We start from the raw sequence: 24,495 nt of genomic DNA, 5'->3' as shown, positions 1-24,495 counted from the left end.
CCCCATTGTCACTTCGTGTGTCCACTCAAAAATACTTCTAGGGAAATACAACAAAAGTACTACACTATAACTACAAAACCAAAGATCAAATTTAGTGCTTAATGTTACTACAAAAATACTACTACAAGAGGTTCACAACAGAAATACTGCAAATTACACATACAGTGATAGTAAAAAATATCCTATGGAAATATCAAAAAAGTAAAACTACAGTAACACTGTACTACAGAAAAACTACAGAAATACAGCAAACCTTCTTATATGGAAATACTACAAAAAAAACAGAGATAGTACAAAAATAACATTTAAAAAATAATACTACAGAGGGCGCAGTGGTTAGCGCGTATGCGGCACAGTTCTGAGGTCATGAGCTTGAACCTTCCTGTGTGGAGTTTGTATGTTTTCCCCGTGATAGCGTGGGTTTCCTCCGGGCACTCCGGTTTCCTCCCACATTCCAAAAACATGCATGACAGGTTAATTGGCTGGTCCAAAATTGCCCCGAAGTGTGAATGAGCGAGTGAATTGTCTGTCCTGTTAGGAATTAAATATTAAGATGTACCATTTACCAAATTGTTCGAATTAGTTATCTGACTCCGTTAACCAAACACAACCTGCATTCACCTAACAATGCACGCTCGTTTCTTGATATAAAAATGAACAAGAGACCGGCATTTCCACACGGGGGCAGATTTAATTTCTTAAATAACTGAACTAAGTGAACTCCATCGAATTAGCCGAATTTGTGTCGCTCGAGTCTCCGACCAGCCTCCTCTCTCGATCTTCTGCTTTCTTTCTCCTGGCCCACGTTTTTTTCCGTGAGCTGGTGTGCCAGCTCCTCCCATGGGCGTGCCAGGAAAGCCCCCTCGCCTCGATGTCTGAAATAGTCAAAACATCCACGAGCGTTTGTACGTCGCCAGGGCCGTCTGCGTCGAGAAGTGCTGATTATCTTATCAGCCCTTTGTCCCAGTTCCCCGCTGTTCCTATAAAGATCATTCTCCACTAGTTTGAATTGACCTCGAACAACAGCTCAGCAAGTGAATATCTTTTGCATTTAAATGTAATTTGCATTTGGTCGTACAAAATCCTTTATAGTCAAATGTATAAAATCCTTCAGTCCCGAGTGCCCTGCGACTGGCTGGCAACCAGTTCAGGGTGTCCCCTGCCCAAAGACAGCTTGGATGGGCTCCAGCACCCCCGCGACCCTACTGAGGACAAGCGGTGTAGATAATGAATGAATGAATAATGAATAATACTACATTTATAAAACTACTGCATTAATACAAAAATACAACGAAAACACTACAGATATACAACAAAAAAATCTAGTTTTGAAATCCAACAAAAGTACTACAGAATTACTAAAAAAAATATGACTATGGAAATACTAAATATCTTCAGAAATACCACAAAAATAGTACAAAAATAAAACTACAGTGACGACAAAAAAACTGCAGAACTTAAATAAAAATCAGACTTCTGAAGCAATAAAAAAAGGAAACCTACAGTAATACTTCAAAACTAGATAACAAATAAAGTGCTTAAAACAGAGACCTAATATACTCTCTTGCTCTAATTTTGGTCGTTTCAAAACCAATTTGATGAAACTAATCTATTTAAAAGGAAGTATAACATGTCACATGAGGCCCCTGACTACAAATAGTTGCCCACCCCTGGAGTAGAACAGGGAATGAGTTCTAGTATGGATGCAAAAGATCAAGTAATAGGGGGCCCCAAATCTAATTTTGCTTAGGCCCCCATGAAGGCTTGGGCCAATCCTGTTCCCCACAATGCCTCTCAACTACACTTTCCATGAAGCTCCACAACATGTTAGTCTTTCTATATAAACGCTAATGGGTGAAATTGAGAAATTAAGCCAGAAATATCCAAGAAGATTTTGTATTTTTTGTTAGACTTAATGTAGTAGTAGCATATTATATACCTGTCATTTTTGCGACTTGAATACGTGATAAATTCAGTGTTATTTTACATTGAGAAGATACGTTTGCAATATACCGTAAATTCCAGACTACAGAGCGCACCTGTTTATAAGCCGAACCCTCCACTTTTTAGGTGATTTGCCACTTTTGTACTTACATAATTCGCACCCTTGTATAAACCGCGTGCGCCCGCATTAACAATTGAGATGCATTAACACTTGAGACACAATCACGTGTTTAATCCAGACTAGGTTGAATATTCCACGATTGTGGGGTTTTGGGGTTTTTAAGGGTTATTGATCTATCTTCGTTATTCATTATCCATTATCCGTTATCGGTCAGTTCATAATACGCTACAAAGTCTAGGAGCCGGGACACTTACTCTCAGCCAAAAGGCCAAGCTAAGGTCCTAGCCCTAAAGCCTTGCTGCGATCATTGCGAATGCACCGTTCCCGGAGGTACTGCAATACCGGGCCGATGCGTGGAGTGGACAGAGCAAGCTCTTATTCCATCTCCGGATTGCAAAAATCGAAGATCATGGCAAAGGCCACATGTCAACACTTTTAAATGCTCTCATTTGACCACCTTCATGAACATGGTATCTCCTCTGCCACATAAGTATTGTATCTACATAGATAGCACACAATTTTAGAACCACAGTTTACATCATAATTGGAAAATGATACCCATAATTAACGTATGATGCAGACTTGTAAAGTCTGGGTCCTGTTGAAAGTAATCCAAGGTAACAAAATGTATATTTCCAAAGTTAAGGGTGGGAAAAATATATGTCCACTATTGTCCGCTGCGACAACAGACGGATCTACCGGTAACTCAGCTTTACCCTAATTCCCATCAGCCTGCGTTTGCTCCGCCCCTCCTTTTTGATTCGTCCGTAGTACACATAACAGAATAAATCTCTAAAATAAATACATTACCAAAATATACAGTTGCAAATACATATCATACATGGTTACACATATTTACGAAGAAAGACGGTACACCGAGAGAGTTTTCAAAGCTTTAATAATAATAATATAACTTTCATCCCAAACCGTGCCTTTGAAAGGTACCAACACGCTAGTAGGATCACGCTCGCAATTTATCAAACGTGTCTGTTAATAAAAAGCATCCCGTAAATGTGAAATTCACGGAAGATCGTCCTCAATTTCCTCCTCATAACTGTCGCCATCAAGGGCGTCTTCCTCATTATTGGAACGTACCTTAACTTTACAATGTATGCTTAAACTTAGAGGTTGCAGTCCTTCTTGGCGCACATATTCTACTGGTCTTAATCTTACCTTTTATACTCCAGCGCCGCTGGTGGCTGTTAGTAAAATTCCATAAATTAGCCGCTTCACTGAATAAGCCGCAGGGCTGAACATTTGGGAAAAAAGTAGCGGCTTATAGTCCGGAATTTACGGTAATACATTTAGCTACATTTGTGAGTTGAATCTTACCCTTTGAAAACAGCTATATCGCTGATATGTCCGTCGGTGAAAATGGCAGGGGTGCTATATGTGTTCACTCACTCAAAAAAAGTATCAAAATGATTTATTCATGGGTGATGCTTCATCGAGAATAAGTCAAGCTAGCAAAGCAGTGTGCCCCCTACACGAAGTAATTGTTATATTTTTTGACATTTTTCCCAGTTTAAGTATCAATCTTGCTCTGGTTGTCAAATGACCTCTTATAGAAAAATAAATGGGTGCAGGCTGCTTGTGAATGTTCTATTCATCCAGCTCATTTTATTCTCGGGGCATCGAATTGATCGCAACTGGAGTGAACCAGAAAGGGGCCCAGTTGCGATCAATGTGATGCAGGTAGAAGGCAGCACTGGGAACAGTCTCGGGTTTTGCCTTTTACTAATGGATAAACGCAAACTGGAAGTAGGACATTTTGTATTCGAGTGGCCTGATCATTTTTCGTTTTCAAACTAAAATCAAGGGGCTTCCAATTCAGACGAGTGAGAGATTCAGGCTTGACAATCAATTCAAAATGATGACTGTTAAAATATGCTCATTCCAGTCTACAGAAATACTTTTACGCAGCACAAAAGAAACAATGATTTATTGGTGTAAAATTTGATAGCACATTGAAAAAAAAGTTCTATTGTGTTTTCATCTGACCACGCCACTCCCAAATACTCACTAGCGAACCGCAGACGGACCTGGATGTGTACTGGCTTCAGCAAGAGACACGTCTGGCAGCGCTTTGTGTTACCAACAGTCGCCTTCGTTACTGTAATTGCAGCTCTCTGTAGGTCTTCCACTAGGTCCCCCTCCGTGGTTCTGGTATGTTTGCTCACTGTTCTTGTTATCATTTTAAAGCCAAGGGGTGAGATCTTGCATGGATTCCCAGGTCAAAAAAGATTATCAGTGGTCTATTATGTTTCTAGTTTCTAATAATTGCTCTCACCGATGATTTATTTTCACCAGGCCTTTACTATTATAGATGTAGTCTTCCCAACATGGTGTAGGTCTACAGTTTTGTCTCATGTGTCCTTCGACAGCTATTTGGTCTTGGCCATAGTGGAGTTTGAAGTGAGACTGACTGAAGTTGTGGACAGGTGTCTTCTATACGGTTACATAGATCAAACAGATACCATTAATACAGAAGATGAAGTTAGAAGAAGTTAGACCTCTTTGACGGACAGAAATCTTGTGGCCAAATACGTATTTTCAACACTAACTTGGAAATAAATCCTTTAAAAAACAAGAAAAGCGTTTTGTTTTTGTTTTACATACTGTATCTATGGTTAATGGTTGCCTATGTTGACAATTACCTGTATCCTTCCTTGTGCTCTCGGCCGGGAGGTCGGTGGTTCGCGCCCCGGCCGAGTCATTCCTAAGACTTAAAAAGTGGTCGGCGGCGCCCTCTGTTGGCTGCGGCTGCATCGGCTCGCTACAACGGGTCAGGTGCAATCGACATTTCGTTCTGTGTACATTGTTACACAGAATGACAATACAAGGAAATTATTATTATCATTATTATTTATCACAATGGTTTTCATCTGCACTACACAGTACAGTGACATCTGGTGGTCAAGTAATACATACTGCCGCAGTAGGGAACTAACCAGCAAATAACTGACAATTAACTTTGCGTCATTTCCTTTTTTCTCAACTCTCTTCTGGGGGAGACTTGGATTGGCAAATGAGAACATTCACAACATCATAAATTGTGAGATACATGTAATATGATATATGAAATCTGAAAATAAATGCCCCCCGACCCCCACAAAGGAATTTATAAGCTGGACAAAAAATGAGAAGAAAGAGTTTGTATCCTTGTGCTTTATCGCACTCGTTTTAGTTTGCACTACATAATGCAGAGACATCTATCCATCCATCCATTATCTGCACCGCTTATCCTCAGTTGGGTCGCGGGGGTGCTGGAGCCCATCCCAGCTATCTTCAGGGAGTAGGCAGAGGACATCCTGAGCTGGTTGCCAGCCAGTTGTAGGGCACACAGAGACAGACAACTCACTCGCTCATTCATACCTAGGGACAATTTGGACCGGACAATTAACCTGACACGCATGTTTTGGGGAATGTGGGAGGAAACTGGAGTGCCCGGAGGAAACCCACGAAAGCATGAGGAGAACATGCAAACTCCACACAGGAAGGTTTGATCCCATGACCTCAGAACTGTGTTGCACACGCGCTAACCGCTGCGCTGCCATGCTGGCCCAGACACATCTAGTGGTCCAGTATTACAGTTTCCCTTTGAAAACACAAAAATAAAAACTATATAGCTCTGGGAAACATGTCTCCATAAAGTCATGCCTCAGAGATTTCTGGGGCGCAGATTTTTACTTTATCTTTTCGATAAAAAACAGACCGATTATTGTCACGGATTTCTAGCGAGAGCGATGAGAAAAATTGAGGAACAAGAAGATAACAAAGAAGAAGCAAGGACCAGTCAGCCCGGACAAACTTGATGACTAATCGGACATAGCCGAGCAAACTAAATGAAGCCGGCGCTCATTTGTCAACAGAGGAAAAGATGATACGGCGACAAACACAAAAGACCGAGTCAACATCAGTGAGAGACAACACGCAGCAAGAACGCGATAGGGGAGAAGCATGGAAGCGTTTCTTGTTTTTTCTCGTGGGACTAAAAGCACTAACAAGGGGTCAGCGGGGGGGGCAGGTGTTCAGCTAAGCCAGTGGTTCTGTAGACATTTTTTCCACCACGCGGGACCCCTTACCCTTGTCGGAGTTCTGTAACCATACACGTGACAAAAAAAAGACCTCCGATGTTATCTGATTTTGCCATTGTAAAAACGACAGAACAAATATCAAATGAAATTCAACTAAAGAAATAAATGTATGAATAAACACATACACATGTATTCCATATCAATAAATGAAAACATTTTTATATATATATATATATATATATATATATATATTCATATATATATGCAAGGGTGCCTCTACTTATGAATGTCTCTAAATACAAAAGGTTCAGGTTATGAAGATATTGCAAAGGAGTTTCAGGATACAAAGTTGAAAATACAGTTAAGTACAGTATGCGCAGCTAATAGGCGATCCCAGAGTTTCCCGAATGTAAACAAACTGGCTACGTGCCTGGCAACCCAGTGCGCATGTGTGCTCCCAGCGTGCTCTTGGTGTCATCACCATCACGATTCAGAGTTCCGAAATGACAAGGGGGAGTTCTGGCAAGATAGCAGAGAGGACGCAGCCATCATTAAGTCAGCCCAAATTAAAGAAATTAAAGCAAAATTCCAACAAATCTCGGAATTTGTGGAAAGAAATCGGCCGGAAAAAGTGTTGACAAGTCGAGCTATTGCGACGTTTGCCCCGTGCATTTCTGACGGATTGGCAAAGCAGACGTCGTTGGAACAGTTTTTCAAAAAACGTGAGGAAAAAAAGAAATTTTTATTACTTCCTTTACAGTATTCTTTGTTTTTTTTTTACATAAAGTGCTTCTTGTTTTATGTTTACTGTTCAGTATTCTAATGTTAACATGTATTTGTTTCATGTTATGATGCTCTTTTATGATTGCCCCTGTGAGATTGTTTTTTTTCTCTCACCTGGCTTCCAGAGTTAAAATGAGTTTGACACCCCAACTCTAAAATAATAAAAATGATCTTATTGTCAGAATAACACAGAATAACAGGAGCGAATGCCCTCACACATTGCAACGACCAAAACTGGACCATCTGGATCTGGGGAATCATTCCAGAGTAGCTCAAGGAAGAAAATAAATTCCTCTACGTGTAATTAAAGTTGGTGTTGAAGGTATTTTTCAGCGGGCAGCCACAGTTTATAAATAAACCAGATGTGAGAGAATGTATGATGGTGCCAGACTTATTAGAGCATATTTTATTAATTAAAATCTTCCTATAATAAGAGTCTGCGGCGAAGCAGACCTTAGCGCTGCTTCATCCTCCATAGTCAGTGATTATCATTCATTACTCCCCATACAACAATGGCACAGTAATTGCGGTGAATTCAAATATGACAGAACGATGGATACCACTTGAGGGGAAAACAAAAAATCCCCCCAAAAAATCAAGAGATGCAAAATGACCACAAAGAAAAGTGGACAGCAAGGAATGGGAGTAAGGTACAAAAGCTTTATCTTCCCAGTAATTGGACAGCCCCTAATTAATAATATAAGAAAATGTTGTACTTATACCAGTAATGTCCAAACACCGCAACGGGGGCCAAAGTGAAGCCACATTTGCAACATTTAGTTAAAGAATTTCAACATGATGTTTGCATTGAAGAGTGAGTCCCTTCCCGTCCCATAAAAACTATTAAATGTGCAAGATATACTGGCTGAGCAGGTGAAAACGAGGAATGTGGTCACAAAGAATAAAATGTGTAAGAAGACGACAGCCAGAAATAGAAAGAAAAATATATATATATAATGGCTCATGCGATTACAGAAGAAAGCTGCTGTATTGTATAGACACGTGGCCTGATTTATTAATTTGAAAAATGATATCCATCCATTATCTGCGGGGGTGCTGGAGCCCATCCCAGCCATCTTCAGGCAGTGGGCAGGGGACACCCTGAACTGGTTGCCAGCCAGTCGCAGGGCCCACAGGAACAGACAATTCGCTCGCTCATTCACACCTAGGGACAATTTGGACCGGCCAATTCACCTGACATGCATGTTTTTGGGATCTGGGAGGAAACTGGAATGCCCAGGGGAAACCGACGCAGGCACGGAGAGAACATGCAAACTCCACACGGGAAGCTGCGGTAGCTGGACTTGAACCCTGAACCTCCGCACTTGGGCTCCGCGCTACCCACCCAGCCGCCGTGCTGCCCTGAAAAATGATATGCAGGGGTTGGCATTTAAAGGCTTTCGCTTCAACCTACTCCATTTGGGCAGATGTTTATGTATTATAATATTGTATTGTACAGCTGTTTTTTGCATATAATTTGTTGTTTCCTTTTGTTAATTAGTGGTTGATGTTGTTTTGTGCTGTGCCTGGACCAAAAAAACCTGAAATAGGTGATTACCAAGAATAAAAATAACAGACATTACGCTTGCACTGATTGGAGACTATTTTAGTATGAATCGTTGGCAACTTTTTCACACAAGCTTTGCATGTGTCTACTGCCATTGCTTTGAGTTTTCATTAAGTAGCCATGTTTTTTTGGGGAAAAACAAAGAGGACTGCATATTTGGTCTGCGATTTTTCCATTTAGATATTGCCACATTTTAAATGTTATTATCCCATCAAATTGTAATAAAATATTCATCATTGCGGTAGATGACTTCCGATACAGTTACGTTATTATACCGGCTTGAACTGCGCATATAACTTATACATGGGTTTGTTGTAAACGTAAAATGATTCCCAATATGGTGGTTAGCCTTTTCTTTGATTGACAACTTTCTTTGCAAATACAGTGGAACCTCGGTTCTCGACCATAATCCGTTCCAGAACCCTGTTCGAAAACCGATATGGTCGATCACCGAAAATCGTTTTTCCCATTAAAAGTAATGTAAAATCCTTTTAATCCGTTCCAACACCCTTGAATGTTTACCATGACCGTAAACATGGAGCTAACCCAGGCTAATCGTACGTTCGCGTTAGCGTAATCTTCCGTACGAAAGATTACGCTAACATGACTGTGTAAAAAAAAAATCAGGTCGTTTACACGTCATTTAGCACCCGGGTCTCCACAACAAGTGGTGAGCGGTTAAAGGATAAAGAAAAGATTTATGAATAGGATTTCTTACCTTTGTGGTGGTCTGCACAAGCCATGCTCTATTCTCTCGAAAGAAGGGAAACTCGCGCATCTTCTTCATATTTTGCAATTATTTCTTTCTTAAATGCAATAGTTGTACGCACTACTCTTCTTTTTTCACCTGTAGCAACTTTGCTGCTTGCACCGACCTTCTTCCGAGGCATAATTAGGGGTTAAAACACTACGTTCACCGATATTAAAAACGAGAGCAAAAAGGAATGCGCACTCACGTGACAACAGTTCTTCAAGAGGGGTGGGGGCAATCTACACCCGTACGCTGCTCAGCATCGCCCCTAGCGTACCGGCGTTCGAACTCCGATTTTTTGAACGAAAAGCGAAGCAAGAACTTCTCCAAATTTTGGATCGAGAACCGATTTGTTCGAACTGGAAGGCGTTCAAAAACCGAGGTTCCACTGTAGCAGGTTTTTTTTCACGGTGAACAGCCCACATTAGCCTATATGGACCGGTTTGATAAAACAGATATCGCCTCTACTGGTCCAAATATCTTCAGCCAGGAGTAACCATTTCGAATGATGATTGACACATTATCTAATAAAATTTCCAACATTAATGTAAAAGATTTTTCAATGTGTATTTAAATGATAGCCGAAATTAAACGTGTGCAAAGCAATTTGTTAATCATTTTACACAACATTTTTACGCACCATTACGCGCAAGTCAAGTCAAGTCAAATTTATTTATATAGCCCTTAATCACAAAAATGTCTCAAAGGACTGCACAGGATTACAATGATACAATTACCTCATCTTAAACCAACATGCGGGCAAGGAACAACTCAAAACCTCAGCGTGAGGAAAAAAAGAAACCTTGAGAAGGGACCTCACAAGTGGTAATCCCCCTTTCAGGATGACCAGGGTGAATTACATTTAGCATTACAGTACACAAACATAGTAAACACTAGGTAACATGTTGAAAATTTGTCCGGAAAGTGCATGACAGCAGCGACGCCCCCAGCCTGCAAGTGTGCACAATCATTTATTTGACTTCGGGCAAGAGAAGTCAAACATTTACAACTCTCACAAATTTGCAAAGCTTTTAGTGCAGTAAAATGGTCGTCTTCAAATTGCCGTAATTTGGAGACGCCTTAGAAAAATGTGTAGTGATTGAGTTTGAGACAAAACTTCATAGTATTACCTTTAATAAGAGACGCAAACCATCCATATTCTCCAAATAATTCAATAACAGCATTCAATTTACTTTGGGCACGTCTTGAATTGCGATTTTAGGGGAACTAATATTCTTCAGATGCTATTTCTACTGAGCAAACCACGTTTATAGGATACAGTCTGTAAATGAGCATTGCACCCAAAGAAGAAAGCAAAAATCTGGACTGCAGAACCCCCGCCATAAATATAGCTTTGACAACACCATGCAAACACAAAACGATGTAGTAGCAGTATGACCCGAAGAATATGTTACAAACTGAGACCGCGTCTCTTTGGCCTGCCACCATGATAGTTTTAAATATTCAATTTCTCTGTATTAATCAAGACTCTGTGCTGACTCTGTGATTGGGAGCGTGGTGTAAAGAGCCCGAGCCCACCTTTGTAGCTTGCAAGCGGCCTGAGTGAAGTGCACTACCCTGAAAGGCGAATATATGTGGTTTGAAGGTGGCTTCGAAGGTAAAGTAGGAGATGACCGACAGCAATAACGTAATCTGATTTAGCAAAGCAGCAGCCTCTCTGTTGGACAAAGATGGCATAAAACAAAGTATTAAGAAGTGGATTTTATTGAAATGGCAGTAAAGGTCATTGAGTTTAGAAACACCAAAAAATACAAAAAATGTCATATCTGGTCATGCACATGTACTTAACAGAGGTAAGACCGGGCCTTAGAAAATCCAGCCTGACCTGACCCTGGCCCGCGGGTATTAAAGCCCAAACAGAGGGAGACGCCTGGCCTAACCCAAACGCAACGATTGACATTTTAGCACCGACCCAGGCCAAAATTTGGGTCAGGCTCATGACTTAATAATGTGAGCTGTAATCATCTGTGGACTAACCTGAAGAAAAAGAAAAACTTAAAAGTCAAAGCGAATTATCAGCAGTCGCCATTGGAAGCCGACTTGGCTGCGGCCTGCAGGGTCCTTCGGGCCATCTCCAGGACGCCTCCCCGCGTCTTGTTACCACCGATAAATCCAGAGGCGTGCACAAAAACGCAGCCATCGATGCCACTGAGCCGGGAGAGCTCGTCGTCGCGGATACCGCGCCACTCTTCAAGCAGGGGCAGCCTGTAGACAAAAGAGAGGTCAGTCGCCACGCTGTACAAAACATATTATGTCTATGCTGCTCCTAATTTGGAGCTGAGGGGCGTGAACCGTAGAGTGGCCTCAATCAGATGCTGCAAATAGGCCAGTAGAAGCAATCAGCCCTTTTTTTCGCCTGCAATTACGTGAAAAATCAGAGACACACAGGGGCAGCGGAGTCTACTGTTGTTAAGGGGAGAAAAATGACTCCACGACTGGCTGACCTCATCTCTAAAGCATTCTTTTAAGCGCTTGACGGGAGCTATATTTATGAATATGCTTCTTTTCCCGAGAATAGTGAAAGGATGATTTGCCACATGACAAATTGAAAGCAAAACACATGTTTCTGCATCTTTATCCACATGCTGCAAATTGTGATGTGCCTTTTATGATCATTACCTTGCTATTTTACATTCTGACACAGCTCTCACTTCTGCTGCTTATGATTTCCTTATGATCATATATAATTATGCGTTAAACACTTGCTTATCTATATGACCGTTGGCTTGGCAACTCGTGTAACAAAATAGAAATGCATCGATATTTATAAATTCCTCATAAACAGTAATCACAGCATGAATACAATTTAAAGGTACAGCAAATTAACAGGTATCAGAAATTGATCTTTATTTAATTCAGTAAGCAGGGCTGGAGGATTCCAATACCAGCCATTTGTAATTGTTGCAAAAAATAAAAAAAATAAAGTGTCTTGGCGTAAACTAAGGCTCAATCCCATTACTTCTTCCTCAATCTGTCTTTTTCATCCTTTTCCTCGTCCTCCTCCCACTTTTTTTGTGAGGGCAAGGGAATGATTCCTCTGGGAATAAGGAACATACTTCCAGCTGATCAGATCATCACTTTTAGCTATGCCCATCATGACACAACATGAGATAACTGTTCTTTCCTCTTTATTTCACTCACCTCAAAGCAGTGTGAGTAAAGCAAGCTGTTGTATTTAACTTACAAAACAAATAACTAAGCCGCCTCATAAGTACTGCGCTTCACTCGTTTATCGTTCCTTATCTTTCCGCAACCACTTCTCCTGTGCCTCCGATTTTTTTTTGTTTTCCGAGCACAATCTGTAGGAGTTCACATTAACATTATTTCTATTCTTCTTCTTTCTTCTTAACATATATAATTGGCTTATTGTATCCGACAATTGATTTCAGCTGGTCAGTAAGCTACGGTGCTCTCAATCTGGCTTGTGTCCCCTTCACTAAACTTTAGAAGGTTGGGACTCAGATACCTCCATTGTGAACTGACTTTGCTAAAGAAAGTAGTAAAATTGAGGGGGATGGGAGTAATGGGATTGAGTCCAAGTCTTAGAAGAAATTGGACCTTTATAGCATCGAATTGACACATATCCAGGTAGTCATTTTGTGCTGTATATAAACATTGTTGAATGCCATTTTAATATTGCCTTTAAATAATTCCAAAAGTGTGAGTATCAAGATCTTTAGCAAGGATCAATGGAGTCATCAAAGACAGCGTAGCTGCATTTATCAGCATTGTCATATTAAAAAAAGACAGAACTTTTTTCACAGTTGGAAATTATTTTACCAACTCTAGGACAGTGTGATGATTTGACAAGATTGATATTGAACAATGTCCAGTTGTTGTCAACCTAGAATTAATTCTGTTTCTTTAGTAAGGTGCCACACAATCATGTTCCGGCCCCTAGTGCGATGAAATCGTGTCACTTCATGCTCATCCCCATAAAGGCAACCTAGAGTGGTTGAGCAAGGAACAGCCATAATCCCAGTTAAATGAATCAAGCGGTCGATATCTCCATTGTATGGGTGCGTTCCTGGAAAAGGTCAACAGCCTCTGTAATGAGGGAAGGAGTGGGAGGGTTTGCAGCGGCTGTTATGACAGGTCAGGAAGCCGGGATATCCTGAATGACCGCTCCAAATAGAAAGTCCGAAATAAGCTAATTAGCTGTGTAGACCTTCGCTGTACAGCAAGATTGTGAAAGGCACTACGAGGTGTGATTCTGTCCCAAAAACGGAAGCCTAAAAATGTCTCACCAATTAAAGAAAATTATCGGTTATTCAAATTTAAAAAAAATTTAAATGAATATGACAAAACTACAGCACCGGCAACAGGTATGGGTGTAAAAATGAGGAATGCGTTGTGTGTAGTGACCCAATTCAGATTTGCTTCCATTAGGTTTTGGACTCAGGAGAAACCCTTTTTTATGGATCCAATATCATCAATTTCTGTGGAGAAGGATTAGGGTTCAATTACTGGTCAATCTACATTCCCACTCTTATTGTCACAGGCTGCATGTCGTGATCGAAAGGACAAGGTCTTGCAAAGGGCAGGAATGAGTTTCCTCTAATAGCACAACAACTCTTTGTCCCTACCATCAGCACAGACGGATGATTTAAGACTATATTTTTGAAGTAGCACCCCACCTTACCGTTGGACAGCAGTTAGCAATCTTATGTACGGATGGAAAACTGAATAAACCCTTTAGGAACGTTTTCCAAATTAAAATTGCTAATTCCTAGCTCCACAAAGTCAACGCTTGAATCATCCTGTGAGAATTCCAGCGCATTTTTTCTCTCCCTCCAATCTCATGAAAATCTATAAGAGTATAACAGAGTGCGACCACTGGGAACCCTTAACTGTACGTTTGTTTCCTCGGACATGCTTGTGATAGTGATTATCAAGTAAAGATCATTTGAAAAACATAATTTGAAAGATGCAAATAGACGTCAGACTTATGGAACATAAATGAAAAAAAAGAGTTTTTTCTTTGAATACATTAACTGACTGAGTTTTTAGTGTTTGAACTTTCTGTGAATCCAGTGTAATTAGTGAATAATTGCTTTGCCTGGGATATGAGTGATTTTTATCAACAGAGCATGCGACTTACGGAGTAGAATTATCGGCATATTATATTTTCTAAGACAAGGCATAGACAATGCATCAAAGATATATTCGTAGAACTTCCAAAGTTTATTGGGAGTGGTAAATAAGGGAAAGAGCAGAGGTCTCGAACTTGATTTACATGGGGGTCGCCAAAGCTTGGGTTTGGGTGAGGATAGGCTGAATGGTTTTCCGCAAGAAAACCGTTGATAAAAACCTTCAAGTCTTCTCAAATATCAAAAACTAATGTGAAAAATATCAGTAAAACATGAATCCATAATTTATGTGGGCTGCACAAACATTAAAAAGACTATTATTAGACCACCAAAATTCACTGCGTTTTTGAGTGCAACAGAAAATTAGTGCTACAAAGCTCAAGGAAGAATACAAACTAATGAGACTCAAAGAGACCATACTGCCCTATATTTCTTCACTCTTTTTGGACAGCCTTTTGCGAGGTACTTGTTTTTTTGGGTACCTGTAGAAGCATGATGGCGGACAACAGTCAGCTCCCTCTATGTGAGGCTAATGTTATGTAAAATAAATGCCAATTTCTCGACCAACAATTATTTTAAAATGTGTAAGTTTATATCCTAATTTTGTGTATTTTTGCTTAAGATTTAAATCAATGTCATTGTTTTAAATAAAAAAAGAAAAAAATACCACTAGATGGTGCTTGATTATACATACTGTCCTTTGGAAGGTAGGAGTAGTCCTATTTCCTTTGATTATTTTTGCTAAGGCATGCGAATTTTGTCTACTAGTATTTATGCCTGGTATCTGTGTTTCATATTTAAGCCAGGGCCTCAAACTATGGTCTTGCAGGCCGGAATTGCCCCCCGGGCCATAGGTTGGAGACCCCCCACCATAGGGTGATGTACAATTCCCATGTGAAGAAAAATTAGTTTAATTCACAGTTCATGGATCCATTAAACACCAGGGTTGTCAGGGCACTACATCTGGGTGTGTGTTGGGTAAGGACAGCCTGGCGGTGACCATAACACCAGGCAGTTTTTTGGGGTTGGGCTCCGTTTATTCACTTAAAACAGATAGTACTGGACAGGTTTCCAAATAATTTAATGAATTTAATTAGTTGAATCAATGCATTATTTTAATTTTTAATTACATTATTCTTTTGTTTTATTTAAACAATTTAATTGCTTAAACTCTAAACATCACCTTATCACAGCTCTTTGTTTTTTTAAAGCAGAAGGGTTTAATTAACAGAAAAAACCCATTGACCAAATCTTGTCAATCTTTGGTCCAGACTTGTACGTCCAAATATGGAGGGTGGTTAGGTGCCAAATAAGCAAAGTTTAAATCAAATTGCTCTTGTTCTATTTTGGCCTGACATCAAGATATCAAGTGAGGAGTTCAGCCTTCAAATTCCAACCACTGCCCACCTTAATGAGATGGTTCTGGAATCTGGCTTTAAATTCTTGCCCTTAAAAATGTTTTTGTTGAAAAGAGAGGTCACACACATAAAAATGTCAACACTCCTTAAAACATCTCGGCAAACAAAATGTTTGCAGACTAATAAACTTGTTGATGTGGATAAAAACATTCCAATAAGTTCATATACCCAAGCAGTAATAACCTTGACATCTCTGGCACCAAAAACAGGAAAACAATTACCCTATTGCCTTTTCTACAGCAAATTCTTTGGGCAAAAGAGTGCAGGATAATATGTTGTAGTCATGCCCGTATCTTTCCTTTCTGCTTCACCTATCGCTTGCATCACCTTTCCAAGGAAGGACTGCTTCCAGTTTTGGTTCCTGTCCTTGCACACATTTTTGATAAAAATAAACCTCTCCCCGCTCTCCACCACAGGTGCTGCGGCAGGGACACAGGTGATAACAACACCCTTAAAAGACCAATGGCATAGCTCTCTTTGGAGGATGCTGAGAATCTTAAAGAGAAAGCCATTTTCTTTTCAACATTTGTCTTAGCCATTTAGCCACTTATTTAATCATGGGAGCTTCTGCTTGCATCAAATTAAAGCTTCGGCGAGCTTCAGAGTTGACTTCAGCAGGCGCAGTCTGCTAATGAGATTTTGCAGCGGAGTGGAAAGGAGCTCGAGTGATGGTACATGTGACAGGTGAGGCAGGGAGATAGGGTGTGGATGGTAAAAGATCCACTGTGGAAAAAGCTGATATGGTTGGGTCTGCAGCTTAAAGACAAGATGAGGTGGTGGGTTAGGGGCGATTGGAGCACTGCAGATAGGGGCGGGGGGGGTTCAATGTAGGCCGTGGACCAAGGTGAAAATAGTACAGCAATGGTCCACGCCTCTTTCTATTCTTGAATCTTTAATATGAGGATAAAAGAAGACAGGCGGGTGATTCACAGGTGGCAATTAGACCTAACCCACCATCTCAAATTAGCATCATTCTTCTCTGAAATCCTCTAGGGAGGCGCTGATGACACCGTACCCATACTTTTCTATATCGTGGAACGATCATCTGTGTTGAAAACAACAACTACAAAGGCTACAGGGAGAGGTAAAATGGTCTGCATCACCTGCAGACTGGCAAATTGTAAGTGAATCAGCGGGACACACTCGCTGCATGGACCCAAGGCCAGAACACCATTTAATGGGATGCAATAGAAGAAAAAAATCCGTTTGTAAGTTTATTGCAAAAAAACTGCAATTATATTTTACAAATGAATGCCTATGCTCAATGAATGTTGGAGACTTGGTAATGAATAATGTTTAAATGAAATACTACAATAACGTTGCCACGGTCCTCCTGTTGAGTGTGTGTCATGTACTGAGCTAAGGCAAAATATCCATCAAGTATTAGCTCTAGCATGCGTCGTCTTGGTTATGACAAGTAGACCTAAGATTTATGGCCCGAGCCCGAACCCGAACCCGAGGCAATTTCGGGCCGGGTCGGGCCTGAAATGTCAGTCATACGGTCGGGTCGGGTTCGGTCCTGCTTTTTTTTTTTTTTTTTTTTTTAATTAATTAATAATTATAAATATATGTTCATTAAAAATATATACTTAAACTATGTATGGATACTAGACCAAGGAATACTTGTTATAAAATAAATAATTTGGATAAAACGGAGAAGGAGCTGTAATTGCTTTTAACGGAGCCAGAGCATGCTCTGCTCTGTGCACGTGACGTGACGTGAATGCTGTCCTCTTAATAATCTTCCCCTCCGCAAATTCGCGTGATTTTGGCCTGGTATCCCCGATATGGAGTCGGACCAACAAGAAGTTAAGGATAAACTCAAGAGAGGAGAACTGACGAGGAAAACGCACTCTGGTAAGAGTGAAGTGTGGAGCAATTTCAAATTGATAGTAGAAAATGATACAGAGACTTGCGTTGGCTTCGCTGAGTGTCAATGTGGCAATTTGCTCGCATACGATAGCAAAAAGACTGGGACCTCGACGCTGATCAGACATTTAAAAAGCTGTCCTGGCAAAAGTAATGAACGTCAGACATCTATATTATCATTCGTCCCAAAGACAGTCCCTCTTCGCGCTAAGCAAGCCATCACAGACAAGTGTTTTAATAAGCGTTTTATATAGAATACGATCGCTTTTGTCGGAAGCGTACATTGACGTTGGTGACATTTTCATCCGCGTTAAAAAACGCAATTTGCAGAATAAAATCACGCTTTATTGTTTAAATAAACGCGTTATATAGACTAGGATCTCCCAATTATTATAATTAGCTCGCTTTATTGTTTTAATAAGCGTTTTATATAGAATACGATCAGGGGGGGGGGGAATTTGCATAGGAGTCGGAAAAGGGCACAACACGTCAACACCCCCTCAATGAAAGTGCTGCGCTAAAATCTTAAGGACGTACTACTACTGCTGCTGTGGATTATGGCCCAATGATCAAGTCGTCAAAATGACGGACGCCCTTAAATGTTTTCGCTACCTCAAAAAAAAAAAAACGTCAATGACAGATTGTCGCTTAATGTAACATCTGCAGTGCAGACACAGAAATATAAAAGATGTAAATGTTTATACAGTTTTATTTAACTTAGGCCTAGATGTTGTAACAAAAGGCAGAGTTTAATTTGTTATCATAAATCACCCCTCCTTATAAATAAAATATGTAATTTCGGGCCCCTTTCGGGCCGGGCCAGCAAATCCAGTTAATTAGTCGGGCTCGGTCCGGGTCGGGTTTAATACCCCTCGGGCCTGCGTCGGGCTCGGGTGCTTTTTTTGGCCCGATCTTACCTCTAATGACAAGTCTGGCCAAGCAAGTATTTCAAAATAATGGTTAAGTCAAAAATACAGCCTCAGCTTTTAAAGCTGGGGTCACCAAAGTGGTACCCGCAGGCACCAGTCAGCCTCACAAAGAATACCTGATTAGGACATGGAACAAATTTGAAAATAGCTTAACTTATTTAAGACATACTGTAGTAAAAGGCTCAGTTATATGTGGCACTGCTGTATTTAACACACATAAGGTGCACATGATTATAGGTGGCATTCTTTCCATACAATATGAGAGTCCGTTGGTGATCAGCACCATTGTCAGTGTCGGTTGCTCCCCCAGTCGTCCTTTTCAGAGAGGCTTCAAGTTATGTTGATAACATGTTTGGGATCAAGTGACCATTCAAATGTTTTTGTGTGATTTCGCAGCATTATTTAACGTTTTCTGCAGATGTGCAGGTTAGAAGTAATGCAGGCTAAAAGACAGCAACCCAACAGTAAAAACACCATGAAAAGTAAAGTTGTGATTGAAACACCGGCGCTAACAAACATGCCATACATTCTGGAATTTAATATGCATCTTATCGTTTTATTATTGCTGATCATGGCACAAAGAAATATCCCATTGCAAAATATCACAATTTAATGAAAAAGTATACTAGTAGGCTGTAAGCCATAATCAACAATTTTGAAGTAAGGATTTGCAGTATTTCAGTTAAAAATTGTAGGACATTATTGTTTTTTATATCACATTACAAAAAAATGAGTAGCCAATTATTTAAACACAGAAGAAAGTTACAGGTTACCAACAAATACTAGAAGAACCTTATCGCCTCTTTTATACAGAAGAAGCCCTTCGGGTAGAAGCCAGACAGAAACAAACTGCATTTCTATATTATAATGGGAAAATGTTTGTTTATAAAATAAATCATGTCAGGGTTTGAAATTAAATTATCCACCGTGCGACGAAAAGAATTGGGTGAATATGTGTATAGACTAGGAGGTGGGCTATACATGGAAAATCGAGGTCACAATAATAAAAGTACAAAAAAAGCAATTGCATGGTGGATGATTCGAGCTTGAGGCGGAGGAACCAAAATTGAAAACAACACGATTTAATAAGCACTTGCTACCGCCCAAACATGCTATATGCACAAGAACATGCAAATTGCTCTTTCACTGCTGGGAGATGAGTAAGTGAAGTGACAACGGCGTGTTGGGGCGAGTGAAGATGGAACATGCATGTTAGACGTCGTTTCATGTAATAGGGTGATGTATTTATCATTTTATTCCGACACATGCGTGCCTGACTTGTTGGATTTGATGCACAAATGATTAATTGCAAATGTTTAGCGATTGATTTTTATAGCATGGCAAGTAATTGATTACATTTTAAACATGAACATATAAGAATATTTGGAAGTTGTTTAGATGAAATAATTCTAAATCTAGGGTCCAAACACCATTTTATGGCCAAATTCAAGCCCTTTTAAGGACTTTCAAAGACGATTTTCCAATTTCTCCAATATCATTAAAAAGAAAAAGTCTAGTGAGAATCATTTATTTTGCACAGGTTACTCAAGACATTTGATTTTTGGATCTTGATTAAATTGCAAATATTTGTTTATGACAAATATCTCCCTCTATAGGTATTGTATGTATTTAACAGAGCCATATCCCCCCAATAGAAGGTGGCTAAAATCGAGAACACACACACATTCTCGACTCTAGGAAATTGATACAGGGGAGGGGATTCCCAGCCCGCTCGCTCAACCCAACCAATGTGTCGCAAAGCCTGTAGTTGGGTGTCATTAGGTGACCAACCACCAAACACCACCCACCCCTCCCCCCAGTTGCGTGAAGTTCTTCTCATTACAATTTATCACTGCAAAATGCTACCTTAGTTTTTTCCATAATAAATGTCCATAATTGATACACAATACTTGCACTAATACACATTTCCTTTTATAGTTCCCCGTATAGGTGTAGCGACGCATAGGGAGTGTTGACAATTCACAGGACAATACCATAAAAACGAATGCCAGCTGCCGATAATCACGCAGGAGGAAATGCTATGGCTAAGCAAAGCCACCAGAGCAGTGACGAAGTCATTTTTAAGCAGCTTTAATGTCAAATGTGGCAACAATTTTAAGCATTTACAAGGACTTCCGCCAAAACAGCAGTACTTTTAAAACCTTGAAAACAACAATAGAGTTCAAGTATTTTCAATGATTTAAAGCACCGGTACAAACCCTGAAAATCTTACTTGATTGTAGTTGATTTGGGACCAAAATAGATTTACATTCAACCAGAAAAGTCAGAACTGCGGCCCAGTGAGCATAATTTAGATTCCTGAATCATATACTGACTATTACATGTTCTTTAATTTTACACACTGTACTATTGTTTTCCAGAAAATAGATCATTGTTTTATATTAAATTAACATTGGGTTTCTTTTTGAAAAACATGGAAAAATTGGATTTTGGTTCATTAAAAAAAGTGACCTAATGGAAGTTTTTTTTTTGTACACGCCTTTTATGAAGAAGTTTGGACACCTCTGATACTAATATGGGATCCAAAATGTTTTGATCTTCTGGGTAATATGAGAAATTTCTAGGATTGGTAATCTAAATCTAGACTATAAAACACGATTTGCGTGGGTGCTCATGTTTGTGTATGTGTGCGTTCATTTGTTGATTTTCGGAAACAGTTACACAGTAGTACTTATGCCTCAAGGAGTATCTTCAGCTAGGTTTCGCGACGAGGCTACCCCAACAATATCAACAGAATCGATAAGCATCTACTTTCGTGTACCTGGGGGCGGTGAGGAAAAAGGGGCGGTAGGGGGGGCGGCAGTCCGAAGTCAGAAGTTTGAACATAGTGCGGTTGTGAAACCGCAAAGCACTGCGTTTTTTTCAAGGTTTTGTAGTGAGTTTTGGCCAACCACAATTGATACTGTTCAAGTTTTAAATGCGCCGACCAATCAGAGGCAAGTTTAAATAATAGCACAAGCCAATAAATGCGATTCAAAGTTTGCAAGCACGACACTATGCCACAACCACCGTGTGAGCTCATTGAGTGTCATGGCGGTCTCCGTAAACATAGTCCCAGAGTCAACAAACAAGAAAGAAACGAAACTTGCACTGAAGAAGGGCGGTACATCAGTTGTTTGGACCTATTTTGGTTTTGACGAAGCGGACGTGGAACATAAGAAAACGCCCGTAGCAGATTTTATTTTCGCATAGTCGCTAGGTCCAGAGGAAACACAAGTAATTTGTACCAGCACCTTAAAAATTATAGAAATACACTGGGGACCTAAAGGGGCGCCAGCCTGCAAATGTTTGGGAAACCATTGGTGTAAAAGCATCTCTGGAGCTGCATGCATTCATACTGCTCTTTGTCACTCCCTAGTGGCTCACTGGCATAAAAAAAATAGCACCACTCCCGGCAACGCCTGGCCATTATGCTTGTCAATAATAATCATCTTTATGAATTTGATTGTAAAGAGTTTAATTCTATTCCAATTGACTACATTCCTTAATTTGAATCAAGATTTATAGATAATGCATTCATTTTTAACCAAGGCCCTGAAAAAACATTTTCAATTTTACCTTAAACTATGTGCAGGGAGTGACTGGTCAAATGTTTTTGTTTGTTAGATTAATTCAACCAAAAAGAAGCAGTTGTACTACTTGTTCATATATTTTGAATATTCCTTGATAGAATATGAATGTGGAGGAGGAGCTGCTGTACAAGTTCGCTATTTGGCAGGTCGCTATTTGGCCAAAGCAAGTCCATTTAAATGACAAAGTTGCCCAGAGCTGGGGAAGGATCTGTGATGGAATTTGTGCTATATGGTCTTTTATCTCAAAATGCTTCTTTTCCTATAGGAAGGCCTCCAGTTGTATTTGTTCACATGGGGAAAACCCCAACCTTGAAGAACAATAATTAGTGTTTTGTGCTTGGACTCAACAGATAACATTTAACACAGCCATCTGGTGTTTTTTCCCCATGCAATCATGAATATTTATATTTGTGTGTCTTATGCATGTGCAGTAAACGTGTCTTAATACCATAAGAGGGAGACTCGGTAATGCAGGCCTTCCAGTTTTGAAACTTATTTAGCTTTCCCTCTTTTAATTACTTAAAAAGCAGTTTTTTTTTTATATAAATATCATCACTGTACAAAGACTTTCATTTTTTCTGTTTCTCTAAAGAAAAAAACCCAATTACGGTTTTCTAAAGTACTGCTTGTGGTCAGCTGATACTTGAGGTCTAAAAACTATGACGTCCTTTTTTGTAGCCAGCAATCTCACTGAGATGATTTGGAGTCAATATCACAAAATGTAAACTTGATAAGAGATTTTTAAACCCAATCCTCAAAATTGCAAAGGAAAACACAGCATGTTTTACATTGACTATATTCCAAAATGAGGCAAGGATTTTAAGTAAGGACATCTAACAAGAAAAAGTGTAACAACAAGGTAACATTTTGCACCAACAGAACCAACTATGGGATCGTAATCAAAAATAAGTATAAACTATTGATATAATGTGAGAACAGCCAGCGGAAGCCAGTGCAAGGAGTGAGATTCTTCTGCCTCGGGACATTTATTTCCCTTAAACGTTAAAACATCTTTGAAGTAGTTGGACAACCAAACGTCTACCTGTATATTGTTACGTCACCAATGTGGCAATTTGCCAAGCAGACCACGTCAAAATGGCTTGTGCCATTTGGTTACTTTGAGATTATAACAGGCACATACTTCTCATCATAATAGGTATGTTGATTTTACAAAACAGTATTTTTCCCAGGTTAGTTTGTGCTTGTAAACCGAAAGCCTTAGAAGTATGTGGTGTCCCTCACTTATAAATTTTTGCCGTTGCCCTTTTTTTTTCAGCGACTTAATTCTATAAAACGCACCCCTAAAAATAATCTTTTGCCATTTTTATTTCGTAAGGCGCAGGGAATTATAACTATAAATACTGTTAGGGCTAAGGTTTTACAAAAATTCAATAATTACCGCATTTGTGCATTAATGAACCTGTTGTGATATTTCACTGATCACCATTTGCATAACATTGGTTCCCAGGTTACAATAACATAACATTGGATTCAAGAGGAATCAAACCCAAGTCGCCGTGACCGCACCGGCTCCCATCTATCAGACCAATAGGGATACAGATGAGTTTTTAAAAGGCTTCGGGTTGATCTCATCATCACAATGTTTTTAGACATGGTACCAAATAGTTGATGTTATAATTGGGCCGGGCTGCGAGAATATGGTGGTATTCATGATACAGAAAAGGTTGGGAATCAATGAAATACAGTATTGCATCGCGACTTGCAAATTTTTCACGAGAAACACGAGATTCTACACAGAATAAAAAAAGGCATCGTAGGAAGTAATTGTGTTGTCTAAAAATATATGAATAAACACTTGGTAGTACGTATTGAAAACTTTAGGCACAGTACTATGTTTAATTTTAGCTGAGAAAAAGTAAAAGAACATTTAATACCGGTTATAAATCACTTTTTGTTATTTCTCCAACACATTTTGTACCATAACTAAAAATAGTGTGATGATGAGATAAGACTTAATTCCTTTGAGAGTTGTCTGTATCACTAGTGGATGGGATCCAGCGCTCTTCCAACAGCAATCTTGGTTTAATTCCTGTTGTATCTAATATAATGCAATTGTGAACAACCATCCATGTGTACCGGGTTATAAGGCGCACGATCAATAATCTTTCCAATTTGGAGGTCTAGGGTGCAAAATACTGCAATTGAAATTATGAGGCCAAGTAGTTAAGAGGAAATGACAGTGATTAATTATTGTTGGAGCTTGGTCCCCAGGGCACTATCCGAGTTTGTTTGTGCAGAGTAATTGCTGGTCCCCACAATGCCATTCAATGCCACACCTTGGCAAAACACAAATGAGGCCCTTACACCTGTTTCAAGGTTGTCTCCATTGAACAGCTGCTCGGAGACAAAAG

At 39.8% G+C, this 24,495-nt stretch overlaps 1 protein-coding gene and 1 pseudogene across 1 annotated transcript in view; both read right to left on the bottom strand.

Moving 5' to 3' along the window:
• Positions 1 to 2,380: 2,380 nt before the first annotated feature.
• On the bottom strand, positions 2,381 to 2,466 carry LOC148364615 (U2 spliceosomal RNA; annotated as a pseudogene).
• An 8,444-nt stretch (positions 2,467 to 10,910) lies between these two features.
• Positions 10,911 to 24,495, bottom strand: part of myg1 (myg1 exonuclease) — a 36,290-nt gene continuing 22,705 nt past the window's right edge. Inside the window, exon 7 of the mRNA XM_088337229.1 lies at positions 10,911 to 11,429. Within this exon, the coding sequence (XP_088193355.1) occupies positions 11,240 to 11,429 (190 nt within the window). The 3' untranslated portion in view covers positions 10,911 to 11,239. The remainder of the gene's footprint in view (positions 11,430 to 24,495) is intronic.

This window comes from Urocampus carinirostris, chromosome 6, assembly GCF_059441175.1.
Source record: "Urocampus carinirostris isolate Australia breed hairy pipefish chromosome 6, RoL_Ucar_1.0, whole genome shotgun sequence".
Taxonomy (NCBI): Eukaryota; Metazoa; Chordata; class Actinopteri; order Syngnathiformes; family Syngnathidae; genus Urocampus; species Urocampus carinirostris.
The sequence above is the reverse complement of the archived record's forward strand: the minus strand, read 5'-3'. Positions and strand labels throughout refer to the sequence as shown.